Source organism: Pristis pectinata, chromosome 12 (assembly GCF_009764475.1).
Source record: "Pristis pectinata isolate sPriPec2 chromosome 12, sPriPec2.1.pri, whole genome shotgun sequence".
Classification (NCBI taxonomy): domain Eukaryota; kingdom Metazoa; phylum Chordata; class Chondrichthyes; order Rhinopristiformes; family Pristidae; genus Pristis; species Pristis pectinata.
Window position 1 is genome coordinate 55,110,475 of NC_067416.1, and position 13,199 is coordinate 55,123,673.

Here is a 13,199-nt window from a genome sequence, read left to right on the forward strand (position 1 = left end):
ATGGTAACTCGCCAATTGCCCCGTACCATCTACTTATCTCAGGCAATACGTACAGAGTTTCACAACTTTCTGTTGAGAATCTCCTCATAATTTTGTCCTAAATGTCAGTCAAGACATCCTTGATCTCTGAACCCTACCCTTTCAGACACGGAAATGTGTTTAGTGCAGGTAGGCGCGCAAGCATATGTGTGTGTGTGTGTGTGTGTGTGTGTGTGTGTGTGTGTGTGTTTGTGTGTGTGTGTGTGTGTGTGTGTGTGTGTGTGTGTGTTTGTGTGTGTGTGTGTGTGTGTGTGTATGTGTGTGTGTTTGTGTGTGCGCGTGTGCCAGAGCGAGTATGTGCGTCTTTATTCATGTTTTATTCATGTCGGCCAGTCATTTTCCGAATTTTTATTGTTTGTTGCAATATTTGAGCTAAAACTTTCAGAACGGAGAATGTTTCAGCAACCAGGTGTGACTTCTCTCTATCAAGGAATAATATCATGAGATTTTATCAATGTTCTTTTTTTAATGTGGTGATTCATATGACTTTAAGTGTATCTGTGCAATTTCTCACTGCCACCTCCTTACGCTGTTGGACTGGGTGTTGCACGGTAGTTACAATTATCATTTCCTTTCCGTCTGGAGAAGGAGTGTGAGTTTCAGTCTGTTCTCGAGTGCGGCCCTCCCTACAAAGCTCCGTGGCTGAGGCCCTGATTGATCCGAATAAATGGGAAGCAAGAGAAATGGAAACAGAACAAGAAAAGTTTCGACGCGAATTCCCACAGCAATACCAAGGGTGCTCAAGTGAGTCTGGTAACCATATCATGAAGGATCTTTAAATTGTCTCCAAAGCCGTGGTGTATCTGCACCTGGAGCGCTTGTTTTTCAAGCCGTGGCGCCAGGATCGCCAAATATCTACCGTCAGATAAATAGCCATGGCTTTACCAGTACTGGAAAACATACTTAGTTAAGTTGCCGTGGATTCAACTTGAATTTGGAAGAAAATAATATTTATTCGAATTTATTTTATATCTAAATGCTTTCAATGGATTCTTATTGACAGGAATTAACAGTATCCATCAGTACAAGGGAAACGTTGACAAAACTGGGTTTACCGCTGGACCGATTGACCGTTCTGGCGATGGTCTTCATTGGGAGAGTTTCGTGTCCCACCACACATGAGAAGGAAGCGCCGCTGGCCCACTGCTCCACCCCAACAGTAAATAGGCTGTAAACGAAGAAAGACCTGTTTCCGGTCTCCGCCACCACCTCAGTGTTCCTGTAGTTGCTCGAATTGACCAGCTTGCCATCGACCGTCCACTTGACGAAGATCTGTCGTGGGGAGAAACCTCTCACTAAGCATGTGATAGTGACGGATCTCTGAGCGGAGGCTTCTTCTGTCGTCGGAAAGAATACAGAGACGGACGGTTCCTGCGCATGTGGATCTGCGAAACAATTGGGAAAACGTTCATTACACTAGGGAATTAAAGAGAAGAGAATATTATAACATGCAAGTGAAGGGAGTGCAGTATGGGCTAATTGTAGAATGTATTCAAGTCAAGTCGTGTGTATGGCCATGTGCACAAGTACAGTGAGGTACAGATACTTGTTTTCACTAGCATCACAGGCATGAAGGTTAACACAACACACAAACCATAAATTATACATAAATTATGTAAGGCAACGAAGAGAATAAAAATACTGTGCAAAGCAAGACATTAGTACAAAAAGCACAGTCAGAAACGAGTCCATTGAACTGCAAGAGCTGATCCGTAGGTTGTGAAGGTCGCTTCAAGAACCTCATAGTTTCAAGAAAGTAGATGTTCCTGAACCTTGTGGTTTGGCACTTCTGGCTTCCACGCGTCCGCCTGACGGTAGCTGCCGGAAGAAGGATTCGTGATGACAGATGCCGCCGCCGTTATGAGGCAGCGTCTGTCTCCTGCAGATATTGCCAATGATGCGGAGGGCTGTGTTCGTGACAGACTTGTTTGCTTGGACTACTTTCTGTGACCTCCTGTGGGTTGGAATTGCAGAAGCCAGTCAGGATACTTTCAGCAGTATATATGGGGTGGTAGTATTTGGTGACATGTCAAATCTCCTTAAGCTTCTGATAAAACAGAGGAACTGCTCGGTCAACTTCAGAATTGCATCTATATACTTGGCCCTGGACAGGTCACCCAAAATTTTAACGTTCAGGACGTTGAAACTGCTTATTCCCTGCAACTCTGACCCAACAATAAGAACTGGCATGCGACTGCTACTGACATCGACTTCATTTTCTAAAGTCAAGGATGAGGTCCTTGTTTTTTTTTTGGACATTGGGTGTGAGCTTGTTATGGTAGCACCACTCAACCAAATGTTCTATTTCATTCATGCATGCTGCTTCGTTACCGCCCATAATTCGGCCAACACCAGTGATGTCATCGGCTAATTTGTCGATGGAATTCGAGCTGTGTTTACCCACACAGTCGTGGGTGTAAAGGGAGTCGAGTAGGGGCTAAGCACGCATCCTTCAGGTTCAACTGTTTTGATGGTTAGCGAGGAGGAGATGTTGTTCATGATCCATACTTGTTGTGGTCCATCAATGACGAAGTAAAGGATACAGTTGCAAAGCGGGATACAGAGGCCGAGATCTTGGAGCTTGGTGATGAGTTTGGAGGGAAGTATTGTGTTGGAATCTGCAGACAATGAACAGCCTGACGTTTGCATTACTGTTGTCCAGATGGTCCAGAGCAGTGGAGAGTCACCGAAAAAGCATCTGCTGTTCATCTCTTGTGGCGACAGGCAAAGTGAAGGGAATCCAGTTCATTTTTGAGTCTGGCGTTTATTTGCACTATAAACAGCATGACGAAACAATTCATTGCGCTGGATGAAAGTGTTACTGTGTAGCAGTCATTAAGGTAGGTCACGGTGGTCTCCGTGCGCACTGGTATTACAGATGTCCTTTCGAAGCAGGTGCGAAACTCAGGCAGTGGAAGCGATAGGGTGGAGATATCCTTTAATGCATCAGCTCGTTGGTCTGCACAGGTCATCAGCACTCGGCCATGTACGCAGTCCGAGCCGTACCTGTTTTGTGGGTTCGCGATCTTGAAAGATGCTCTGAAGTCAGAGACAAAAATCGAAAAGGCATCAGCAGCTATTGGGGCTTGTGCAGGAGTGTTATTGTTCTTTTTCAAAACATGCATAAAGGGGGTTGAGCTCATCCGGAAGTGATAAGTTGTTGCTACTTAAGCCACCCGCTTTCGCCCTGTAGGAAGTGATAGCGTGCAGGCCCTGCAGCAGCTATCGAGCGTCTGTCTGAAACTTGAGTTCCGTCCGGAATTATCCCTCTGAGCTCGTGACGGCCTTCTGGAGGTCGTACATAGACTTCTTGTATGACTCGAGATCCCCCGTCCTAAACGCCACAGATGCAACCTTCAGCAGATTACGAATATCTTGTTTCATCCACGGCTCCTCGTTGGAGATGACTCGGAATGGTTTTGTGCAACAAAATATTCTTGTGTTCTTGAGTTCTGGAGCACAGGATTAGAACATTCGTCCCCTCGTGTCCATTCCTCTGTCTATGCTCCAATATTTTCTACTATTTGCTCAGATATCGCTGCATGTCTTCCCTGTGTCGCCCGCCACTTTTACTCACTATAAACATCCATTTCAAATTTGTTGTTCTGAAACCCAGAGGACATAAATAGTGGAAACACCACTGCGATTATCTGTGCGTCTCCTGATAAGAGATGAATGAACGCTTGAAAAAATGGACTTTAACTGTTGTAACGAAGTATAAATGCAACCTTAAGGAGCAGCACCTCATGATTCGTCCGTGCAATCGGATTCGCCACTTGCAGTTCAGTTTTCGAAGGTACACACCAGCTGTCTTTTTTTCCCTCAGGTAATCAATTTTCACTGTCTATTTCAGAACTAGCCTCTTTTGCTGTAAGTGATATTGGCTGATTTTTGTACTCTCTCCATTGCCACAAACTCAAGTGCTGGGCAAACTACACATCTCGGCTATTTGCAACAAATCGAGTCATTTTCACTGCATTATCGCCCTCTAAATACATCCTGAATTCATTTGCGTAGGACTCCTCGACATCCTCTCTCCACAATACCTCTGGTCTCATCCTATATGGATATATATATACACACATACATATATACATACATACATACATATATATACACACACACACACACACACACACATATTCTCTTTGATATTTGCAACTGCAAGTGATATATGAAACTAATATTGTAAAGACTCTCAGATGGTAAGAGATGATGTATTAACAAGCATAATTAATGCTTGCTTGCTGTCGTCACGGCATGTGACAGGGAGGAGTTGTTTGGAACATGCGATAAGCAGGCGATTTTGCACTGATGGATATAACTTCACCTTTGAACTGGAATTGTGAGCAGCAACAAGGGCCATAAACAGAGACGACACTCAAACATTCCCTGATGCTAGGAGTCCAGAATAACGGAAAGAATGTGAGCACACAATCTTCCTTGAGAACTGATCTTTCTTGTATCAACTGAGCGGACTTCCCTTCTGAGCCCTGGTCACGAATAGTATTTAGGGCTATTGAAACACTTACATGAGACGTCGCAATGGGTCTGCCCTATCAGTACGGTTAAGATAGTTATGTTTCCCTTACTGGGACAAGCTGTATTCTGTGTGCTACTAAGTGCTCAAAATAACAATTTTTCATATCGATTGGATCACAATGATATTGTGATAAAGCCACGCTTTGCAACACCATCACTCCCACAAATTATTTGCAAGTTAACACTTGTTTTCTCTCTTTCCCTGTTCTGTCGAACTAGTTTTCTGAAAAGTTAGCCCGCTTTCTCTTGACAGATGTTTCCTGACCTGCTGAATATTATCAGCATTTTCTTTTTTCTTACCATCTTTTTCTGCCAGTCATTACCAGTTTCCCCACTCCCACCACCACCCCTCCACCAACCCGACTCACCTTTGCCCTTGCTGATGGAAGCCCTTTCCGGAGTCGGCATTTCCTCGTGGCTCACCACACAATGGAACTCATCCCCACTCAGCCAGTCTTGCGTCGAGATGCTCAGGTTGCTGATCACGCTCTCAGGGGTCTCTCCGGGCTGAAAGGCAGTTTCTGATTTCAGAAGTGTCTTTCCTTGGCTCCAGGTCACTGTGGCCCCGTACGGTACATGGTATATGACGCAGGTTAAGGTCACGGTCGCCTCCAGTAAGACCTGTTCCAGTGGTGGTGGCTGAATAGTAATAATTTCTTCGCCGCAATCGCTAAAATCTGTGACACAGAAATTAAAATCAAGCCAAACTTCACCAGTTGGAAATGTAACAGAAGATTCACCCTCTTCTAGGTTAGAGGTGTCAACATCTAGCCGGTGCTCTTTGTCTACTTAACCCCAATGACACAGACCTTGAATTGAATAATGAAAAACTCAATTCATTCCTGAGCCGTTGTTTAAAACTAACGTCTGAAATACCTTCTTCCCGAAAACTCTGCTCACCTTACCGCGGCATTTCGACCCTTCCCTCTCTGTCTGCTCGACCTATTATACAAACTCGAGACCATGGATAAAGACGAGGAGAATCAGGTAGCAGTGGTTCAAATCGTCTGCCAAAAATATTCAGAATTTCAGACAAATCATAAAACCAGCTGGTGCCGGGGTGAAAGTGCAGAGGAAACAGTCTGAAGTCTGAGTCAAGACAGAAGGGAGGGGCTCATACACTGTTGCCCCGAGGTGAGAGTTGGACATTGCTGGTGGTGGGGGTTGGTACTTTTCTGGGAAGCTATTTTGTTCATGTCGGTTTGCTGCAAATTCTGGAAATGTCGAGAGCGTACTCATTGCCCATAAGTTAGCTGTTGCGGGAGAATACGAAGCAAATGCAAACGGAAGGCAAAACAGAGGATCAGGGTGAATGGATTCTCCAGTTCGGGACAATTACTCGTTTATGCAATTTTGTCATCACTGACCTAATAACCATGTATTAACCTCTTTCGGGAGATGACCTATTTCAGTAGATTTATGGGTAAAGATTTGCCTAATTCCGGCACCAGGTTTTCACGCTGTGTTTGAATTGGGACAATCCAAATGAAAAGCAAAATCGCTATTTCATTTTTTAACGTAATTAAGTCACGACGTAATTGTTACTATGCAAATATGATCTAATCACGGTTATGTAACTTGCCGGCACAATTCAGCCCTTCTCCACTGTGTCATTCTCTTGATTCCACACTCCGCCTTTTGCGGCTTCCTGAAGTGCCGAAGTGGGAATCAAAGTTCGAGTTGTGAACGTGACAGGACCCCTTTCTTGACCAGGGTCTCTGGGAAATTGTCATAATGCGTTTACAGCCGTTTTCAACCCCTGACCAGCAAGCAGCACCAGACTGGAATTAAAAGCTCTATGGTGGGTTGTCCGAATGTTATTAAAAGTCCAATCCAGACTGATTTCGGTACTCACTGTGAAATTTGTAAATTTCCACCCTGCCTCTCACCTTGAGACGTGCTGATGTTCTGGCTTTGTGTGACACCCTTATGAGTGACCTTGCAGGTATAAATAGAATCCTGCAACCATTCCCCGGCGGATAATGTCAATCGGCTTGTCGCCGAGAAGTTCCCATTGTCGTTGAAGGAAGGAGCGGTGACGAAGCCCGAATCCAGCGCCTGTCCATTCCTTAGCCAACTCACAGTCAGCGCCTTTGGCCAGAATTCAGTGATGGAACAGATGGCGATCACTTTTCTGCTCCTTCTGATTTCTTCAAGGGAATTGACGGTGATACTGACGGTTGGATGACGCACCACTCGATCTCGAAACAAATAAACTTTATTGGAATTGGTATTACCATGCAACCGGTCATTCATAAACATAGTGGTTTTGTTGAAACAGAATGCATGATGCAACACAAAGAAAATAGATTCAATTGGGATTTTACTTTGCTCCAAATAACTTCTTTCACTTCGCCTGAATAAATACAGTCGTTCGCACATTTCACCATCGTGGACTTATCACGATGCTGCTAAATTGTGGCTTTAAAAAAATACATCACTAAGTGCCGGTGTGGGAGCAGCATAGATATGTGCTTGACAGTCAGCATGGACGTCATGGGCCGAAATGTCTGTTTCTTTACCGTATGTCTCTCGTTTTTATGATTCTAGTTTTCTCGGTAGAACTCTCAATATGGTCGGCTCAAATTCTCTCATGTTCGCAAGTTTAACAGTCTTACATTTCTGGGAAGATCAACTTCATCTGAATCACCATGGATGTGTTTGTACTTACATTATGTTAATGCTCACTCGTATTGAGCTCTATCCTCGGACCACTATCACGAAGAATTTGGGTAATTATCACCCCTAAGTTAGAGCAACAACCTTAATGTTAATGTTTTCACCTTCCAGTGAGATTCCAGGCCATTTGTCGCTTTGTTGAGGACGGACCTGCGAGTAATGATCTCGAAGTTATATGGACTCCAGATCTGTGCCCTGCACTTCCTTATCTACATAGAGACAGGAACTCTACTTACTTCACAAAATGGTACATGGATCGCAGCGTAATGTGCTGCAGTGTGAAATGGAGAACAGAATTAACCACTGTATGAATAAAATTCTGCAAAATTTGAGCATAATTTCTCTGATTATCACATCTTACGGTCTCTAGTCAAGACGCGTCCGGTGACAGAACCCAACACCAACCAGGCATTTTGACTTCCTTGACTGAATCGCCGTGCCGAACCACGCAGTAGATGGCGCTGTTCCCCACCTCTGACTCGGAGACGGTCAACTGGCTACTGCGGGTGTAAGTTCCCTTCTTGTTGAACACTGCCGGGTAGGTCTTCAGTCCGGTGGAGATCGTTTCTTTATCTTTCTTCCAGGAAACGCTGATTCCAACCGGCAAGTAGTCCATCGCCAAACAGCTGAAGGTGATTGAGTCAGCCGGGCTGTGTTGTTCACAGGAGAGGAGAGGATAGAGGGCAGGGGACGCTGCTGCCGCTGGAAGAGAATCAGCACCGAATAAATTAAATTCTTTATTCCCTGTTTATTGCACATTCAAATAATTCGAAAATGTATTGTACAATAATTCATTTCTCAACTTTACCGCACACTTAGAATAAACAGTCAACAAAACAATCCAAACTAAGTCTGATAACAGCTACGTTGTTTCTGCAGCACACATTTGAAATTAATGTGACAGATATTTCCAACACTTTAAAAGTCACGCCTGTCCTTGAATTCCATCCGCAGTGTCAACCTCAAGCGCTCTGCCAGTGATATATGAGGAAATATCACGGACCAAACACAAACTCACCATCCACATACACAAAACAGGCTGTGGTCATTCAGCTTTTAGTGATATATCTTGAGACCGAAAAGAATTTCGACAAACCACACAACACAAGAGACGAGTGTGTTTGAATAATTTCCATTTTCTCTTGATATGCGCGAACACACGTCACCATCAAAAAGAGAACAATGCATCTCGATTTTCTGATTTCCCTTCCACCACTCCATGCTCCCTTTGCTAATTCCAGCTGTACAGCGAACCTCCATTGTGCACCATCTATACAATTCACTGCAGCAACGTGCCAAAAATTCCTGAACAACGGGCGATGCCAGAAATTCCCTTGCATAGAAGCGCATTTTCTGTCGCGATGCTGGCCTGGCATCCTTGGTCAAGGAAATCAGGACAGGAATGCTGAATGAACATTCAACGGAACTGTGCTGCAAGCGAAAGCTTCTGTTTTCGCTCCCGCACTTGGCAAACCTGATTACGACAGAGGATTTACGTTTGTTCTATCCTCCCAAACTGGTTCTGTTGACATTCTCCACCTGAATGCCACCAGTTTGGTTGCATTTACCGAGGCGTCTCCTCGGTCCAAGCATGGTAAATATTAAATAAAGTTGCGAGTCGAAGTACACTGAATTAAAACAGAAATAAATGAAACGTTGACAATCAGGGATTAAGACGCTTTATTCCTCCCCAGTTGGAAATAGCGCGAAAATAGATAAGCACAAAAGGTGCAAAAATCTCGAAACGAATAGCTGTGTTGAACCTGACACTTTCAGAACCGTTGATTTCTATTAGCTTCCCAAAGGATGCTTTCGAAGTCAGCTGCGATAAAATTTGAGGGAACTATCTTGAACACCGAGAAATTTCCCTTCACTGTTAATGAGTGTGCATATCCACGGCACCACATTCCCTCTAAATATTCAAATCCATTAATTCACATCCAATGTTAATTTACCACATTGACGTCGTACTCAGGGACTTGCTGCGGGTTTAATGCTCGAAAAGTGAATAAACTGAAAAAAGAAGAGTTGCTTTAATTTCGTAACTATGTGTACCTTTTGAAATCACGAAGAGAAACCAGGGGAAAAAACGAGTCGCTGCGATCTACAGTGGCAAATTGTGCATTTCAGTGCAGCAGAGAAATGAAACATAGGTATCTCAATTTCGAAAACATCGCTGATTTACCCCAGCGTTTGCAATTTCACAGAGCGCTATCCTATACGGAAAGAAAGCAGATAATGACGAATTGTAGATTACATCTGTTTAAGGTAAGAGGGAAAAAATCAAAGAAGAGGTGTGAAGCAAGTTTCTTTCTTATGCAGAAAGTGGCAGGTGCCTGCAACTTGTTGTCAGAGAAAATGGGAGAAACAGATGCGATAGCGATGTTTGCGAGGCATTCAGGCAGACACATGGCCAGGCAGGGAATATGTGGATTCGTACCACGTGAAGGGGAAAGGGCATCACAGGGGCGCAGACATATTGGGCTGAAGGGCCTATTCGTATGCTGAACTGTACTATATTCTACAAGCATGTGCCAAGAATTAATTACGTTCAATATTGTTTCATTACGAATTTAAACTCTTGTGTATGCACTGCAATGTAACATGGCCTCAATCTATCATCTGTTTCCAACTGGACTGGGAGAACATTAGAGAACATCAAGTGGGCGTATTATTTCAAAATTAAACAATAATTACATGAATAAATGCCGACAATTGGAGGGATACATAGTTATCTAAACATAACATATCTGGGGATTTTTATCTGTATTCGTTCCAGAGGCATGTCGACTTTGTGTTTTTTCCGATGAAACTTCCATGCATTGTATCCTTGGGAAAAGAATTCGTATCGTACACTTTGCTACGGATATTCAAACTTGTTGAAAGTCTGGCGGGATTAAATCGCACGATGGGCTGCAAAGGTGCGTTTCACCAAATTGGACCATAAACTGAGAGGCACCAGAAATAACCGATCACAATTATTACCCGGCAGTACTCACAGCACTATCTATCGGACGACGTGGACTCAAAGAATGAATGGAATTTGAGTGGGATCTCCATTTTTAATAACAAATCACCCACTTAATATTTTATATGTCATTGTATCGTGATAGTTTTTCTCATTTAACACCATAACGACAAAGGGAAATCAGACCATACACACCATAAGAGTAAATGAAGCATCATTGCCCAAATCATATCGATTGCATTCGTGGGGATTAAAATGAACTCTATCAACAATTAATATGAACAAAACGCATTGGACGCCAATACTATTGGGAACTAAATGCAGTGCATGGATTCAAAGATCATACTAATCCTTTGAAGGGAAGTGCATTGATTGTCTTTCTTTCTCTGCGTGCAACATTACAAGAGATGGAACGTCATTTGAGACCAATGACAATCAGATGAAAATTTATTTTGATGCTAGTGAATCTTCATTCTATTTACAGCAACTTATACATTACTTTACGTTTATTATGATGACCTCATCACATAACACGAAATTATATTCTGCGACTGAGCTAGTGTCACTGAGCTCCATGAAGCAGGATATCTTGAAACATCATCTGCAATCAATTGAAAACACCTTTAATTCCTTCATTAAGCATTAGAATATGGTCTGTCTTTCATTCGGATAAAGGGGAAGATTAGTTAGTTTGAAATGATTAACTTCACGTTTCGGCACTTGATTTTGGTAATGTTCAGTTTTTAACCATCTATTGTTTGCGTTCGATTAGGTAGTCTAATCCGATTCTTAGAAAGCAGCAACCCCCGATGCCCCTCGAACCAAACGTTGAAGAAGGGCGTGACGGTGCGACGAATTTAGGACATGCATTGCGTCCCGCAGGAAACGCCAATTTCTCCCAAGGATGGCATAAATCTTGCCTTTTTACCAGAAAACAGCAGAACTCTCGAACCGATTCCACCAGAATCGACTTGCAAAAACATCCCCTTTCAAAGTTCACCGAATCTTCCTCGAATTTAGCCAATTAACGCTGAATACAATAATAACCAAAAGTTTGTGATTCGATGGATCGTGTGTAAAAGATCGTGATTTCGCAGTATTGCCGTGATATTGGTTGAAGTTAACAATTCACAGTAATTCAATAATATCGGTGCACAATTCTCCCATTCTGTGATCCCTAACCTTCTGACAGTTTCAGTTTCAAGAAAATTTGACGCATTACATGCACGCTTTTCTGGAGACCGGATGAACGGTGGCGATGCGATTCCACCAACTGAAACATACATTTCGCAAACCTAATTATTTTGCATTGAAACGTGACATGCTTTGTTATTTTATTGTCCAAACCCTTAGACAAAACCGATTGAAGCATAATGCCTGCTTTTGGTGAGAAAACACAATTAGGTGTTTCTGAGATAAAGCTTTGCCAAAATGTCAAAGAATTTAAAAGCCACAAGGTACGGAAAGCAACCTGGAAACATGTCTTCTGATGCAAGCAAACACCAAATCACATCCAGCAGAGACATAATGCATCAGAACATCTAGCCCCGAAAGTGATTCATTGGGGAATATCTGTTCAGCATTATCACATGGCACATTGCAAAAAAAATGCATCCATAATCCCACAGAACGCCAATGTAAGAATAGGACCGAGTTACCAAAATTAACCTAAATATAGAATAAAATCACAAATGGAACAATTGCTGAATAAGGCATATTTCTTACCGGCAGTCACCGTCAACATGGTGCCTCCTCCCCAGTAGTCAAAGTTCGCCCTCGGATCTGCACAGTGAAGCAAACGATATCAAATACTCCACGGTTGTTTGCTGAAGAATGCAAAAGAGGTCGAATTCCATATTGCTCTGGCAATCCTGATACAGGCACATATGACAGAGTGCACCTGTGGGATATGCCAATGTACTGTTCACTCGGGCATGTAAGGATCAATGTGGTCATTCCCAGCACAAATAAAACCGACATCGGTCCTGAGAAGATACTTACACAATTTATACACATCCCTGATGTTTCAAATGTTTAGCTTTTGTCTTATTTGAGATTTCTTCCCTCAGATATGATGCCATGTTGGCAAAATCAGGAAAACATTTTGCCTGGGTTCTTGTGCAGGGAGCTCGCTATTTGCAGCACGGTGCCCCACTGATCTCTCGCACAGTAATAGACTGCAGTGTCTTCAGTCTTCAAGTTCTTAATGTCCACGACGAAAATGCTTTTTGAAGTGTCCCTGGATGGAGTAAACCTGTTTTGGATCCCAGGAGCGAAGTACTTAATGGAAGGAATGTAGAAGTAAAGCAGCCACTCCAGGCCCTGCCCCGGGACTTGACGGACCCAGTGCATGCCGAATCCATCAAAAGAGAACCCAGTGGCTTTACAGACTAGTCGGACCGTGGCGCCGGTTCCGGCCGTCTCCTGCTCGGCCTGAGTCAACACGACATCGGAATAGACACCTGAATGTTTCAAAGACAAGAAAGTTGATGATTATTCTTCGGCCAATGATCTCTGTCTGATTTTAAGGTGTGAGGGGAATTGTCAACGAAACGGTCACAGTGAGAAATTTGTCCCACAAAATTACTCACGGGATAAGAAAGCCACAAACAGACTTAGCAAAAACGCCGACCTCATCCCGCTGGGAACTTTGACGGGATTGATTGTGCGCGGAACTTCTGAAGAAACCGACTGCCCGAGAAGTTGGATCGTGGAGCCAGTGAGAGACATATAAATACCCGGCAGAAGGGGGCGAGGTTGGGGGCGGCGCGTATCGATTGAGACGGTTGGCTACCGGAGCTAAGGCGCCCTGGCACATCAGCAGCAGTATGGAGCCACACATTTACACTTGGTATGCAGTGGAGATGGTACGTTACTGCAATTAACGTTAACAGATACCGACCGCACGGATCATGGAGCATCATCATCTTCACCGTCGTCGTCCTCATCATCATCATCGGCAGCAGCACCA

At 43.6% G+C, this 13,199-nt stretch overlaps 1 gene segment (V, D, J or C); it reads right to left on the bottom strand.

The window, feature by feature from the left end:
* Positions 1 to 985: 985 nt before the first annotated feature.
* Positions 986 to 12,921, bottom strand: LOC127576375 (Ig heavy chain C region-like). The segment is given in 7 exon segments: positions 986 to 1,424; positions 4,950 to 5,258; positions 6,471 to 6,782; positions 7,666 to 7,962; positions 11,954 to 12,011; positions 12,377 to 12,690; positions 12,820 to 12,921. Coding segments are annotated over 7 exon segments (1,728 nt in total).
* Between the last annotated feature and the right edge of the window lie 278 nt (positions 12,922 to 13,199).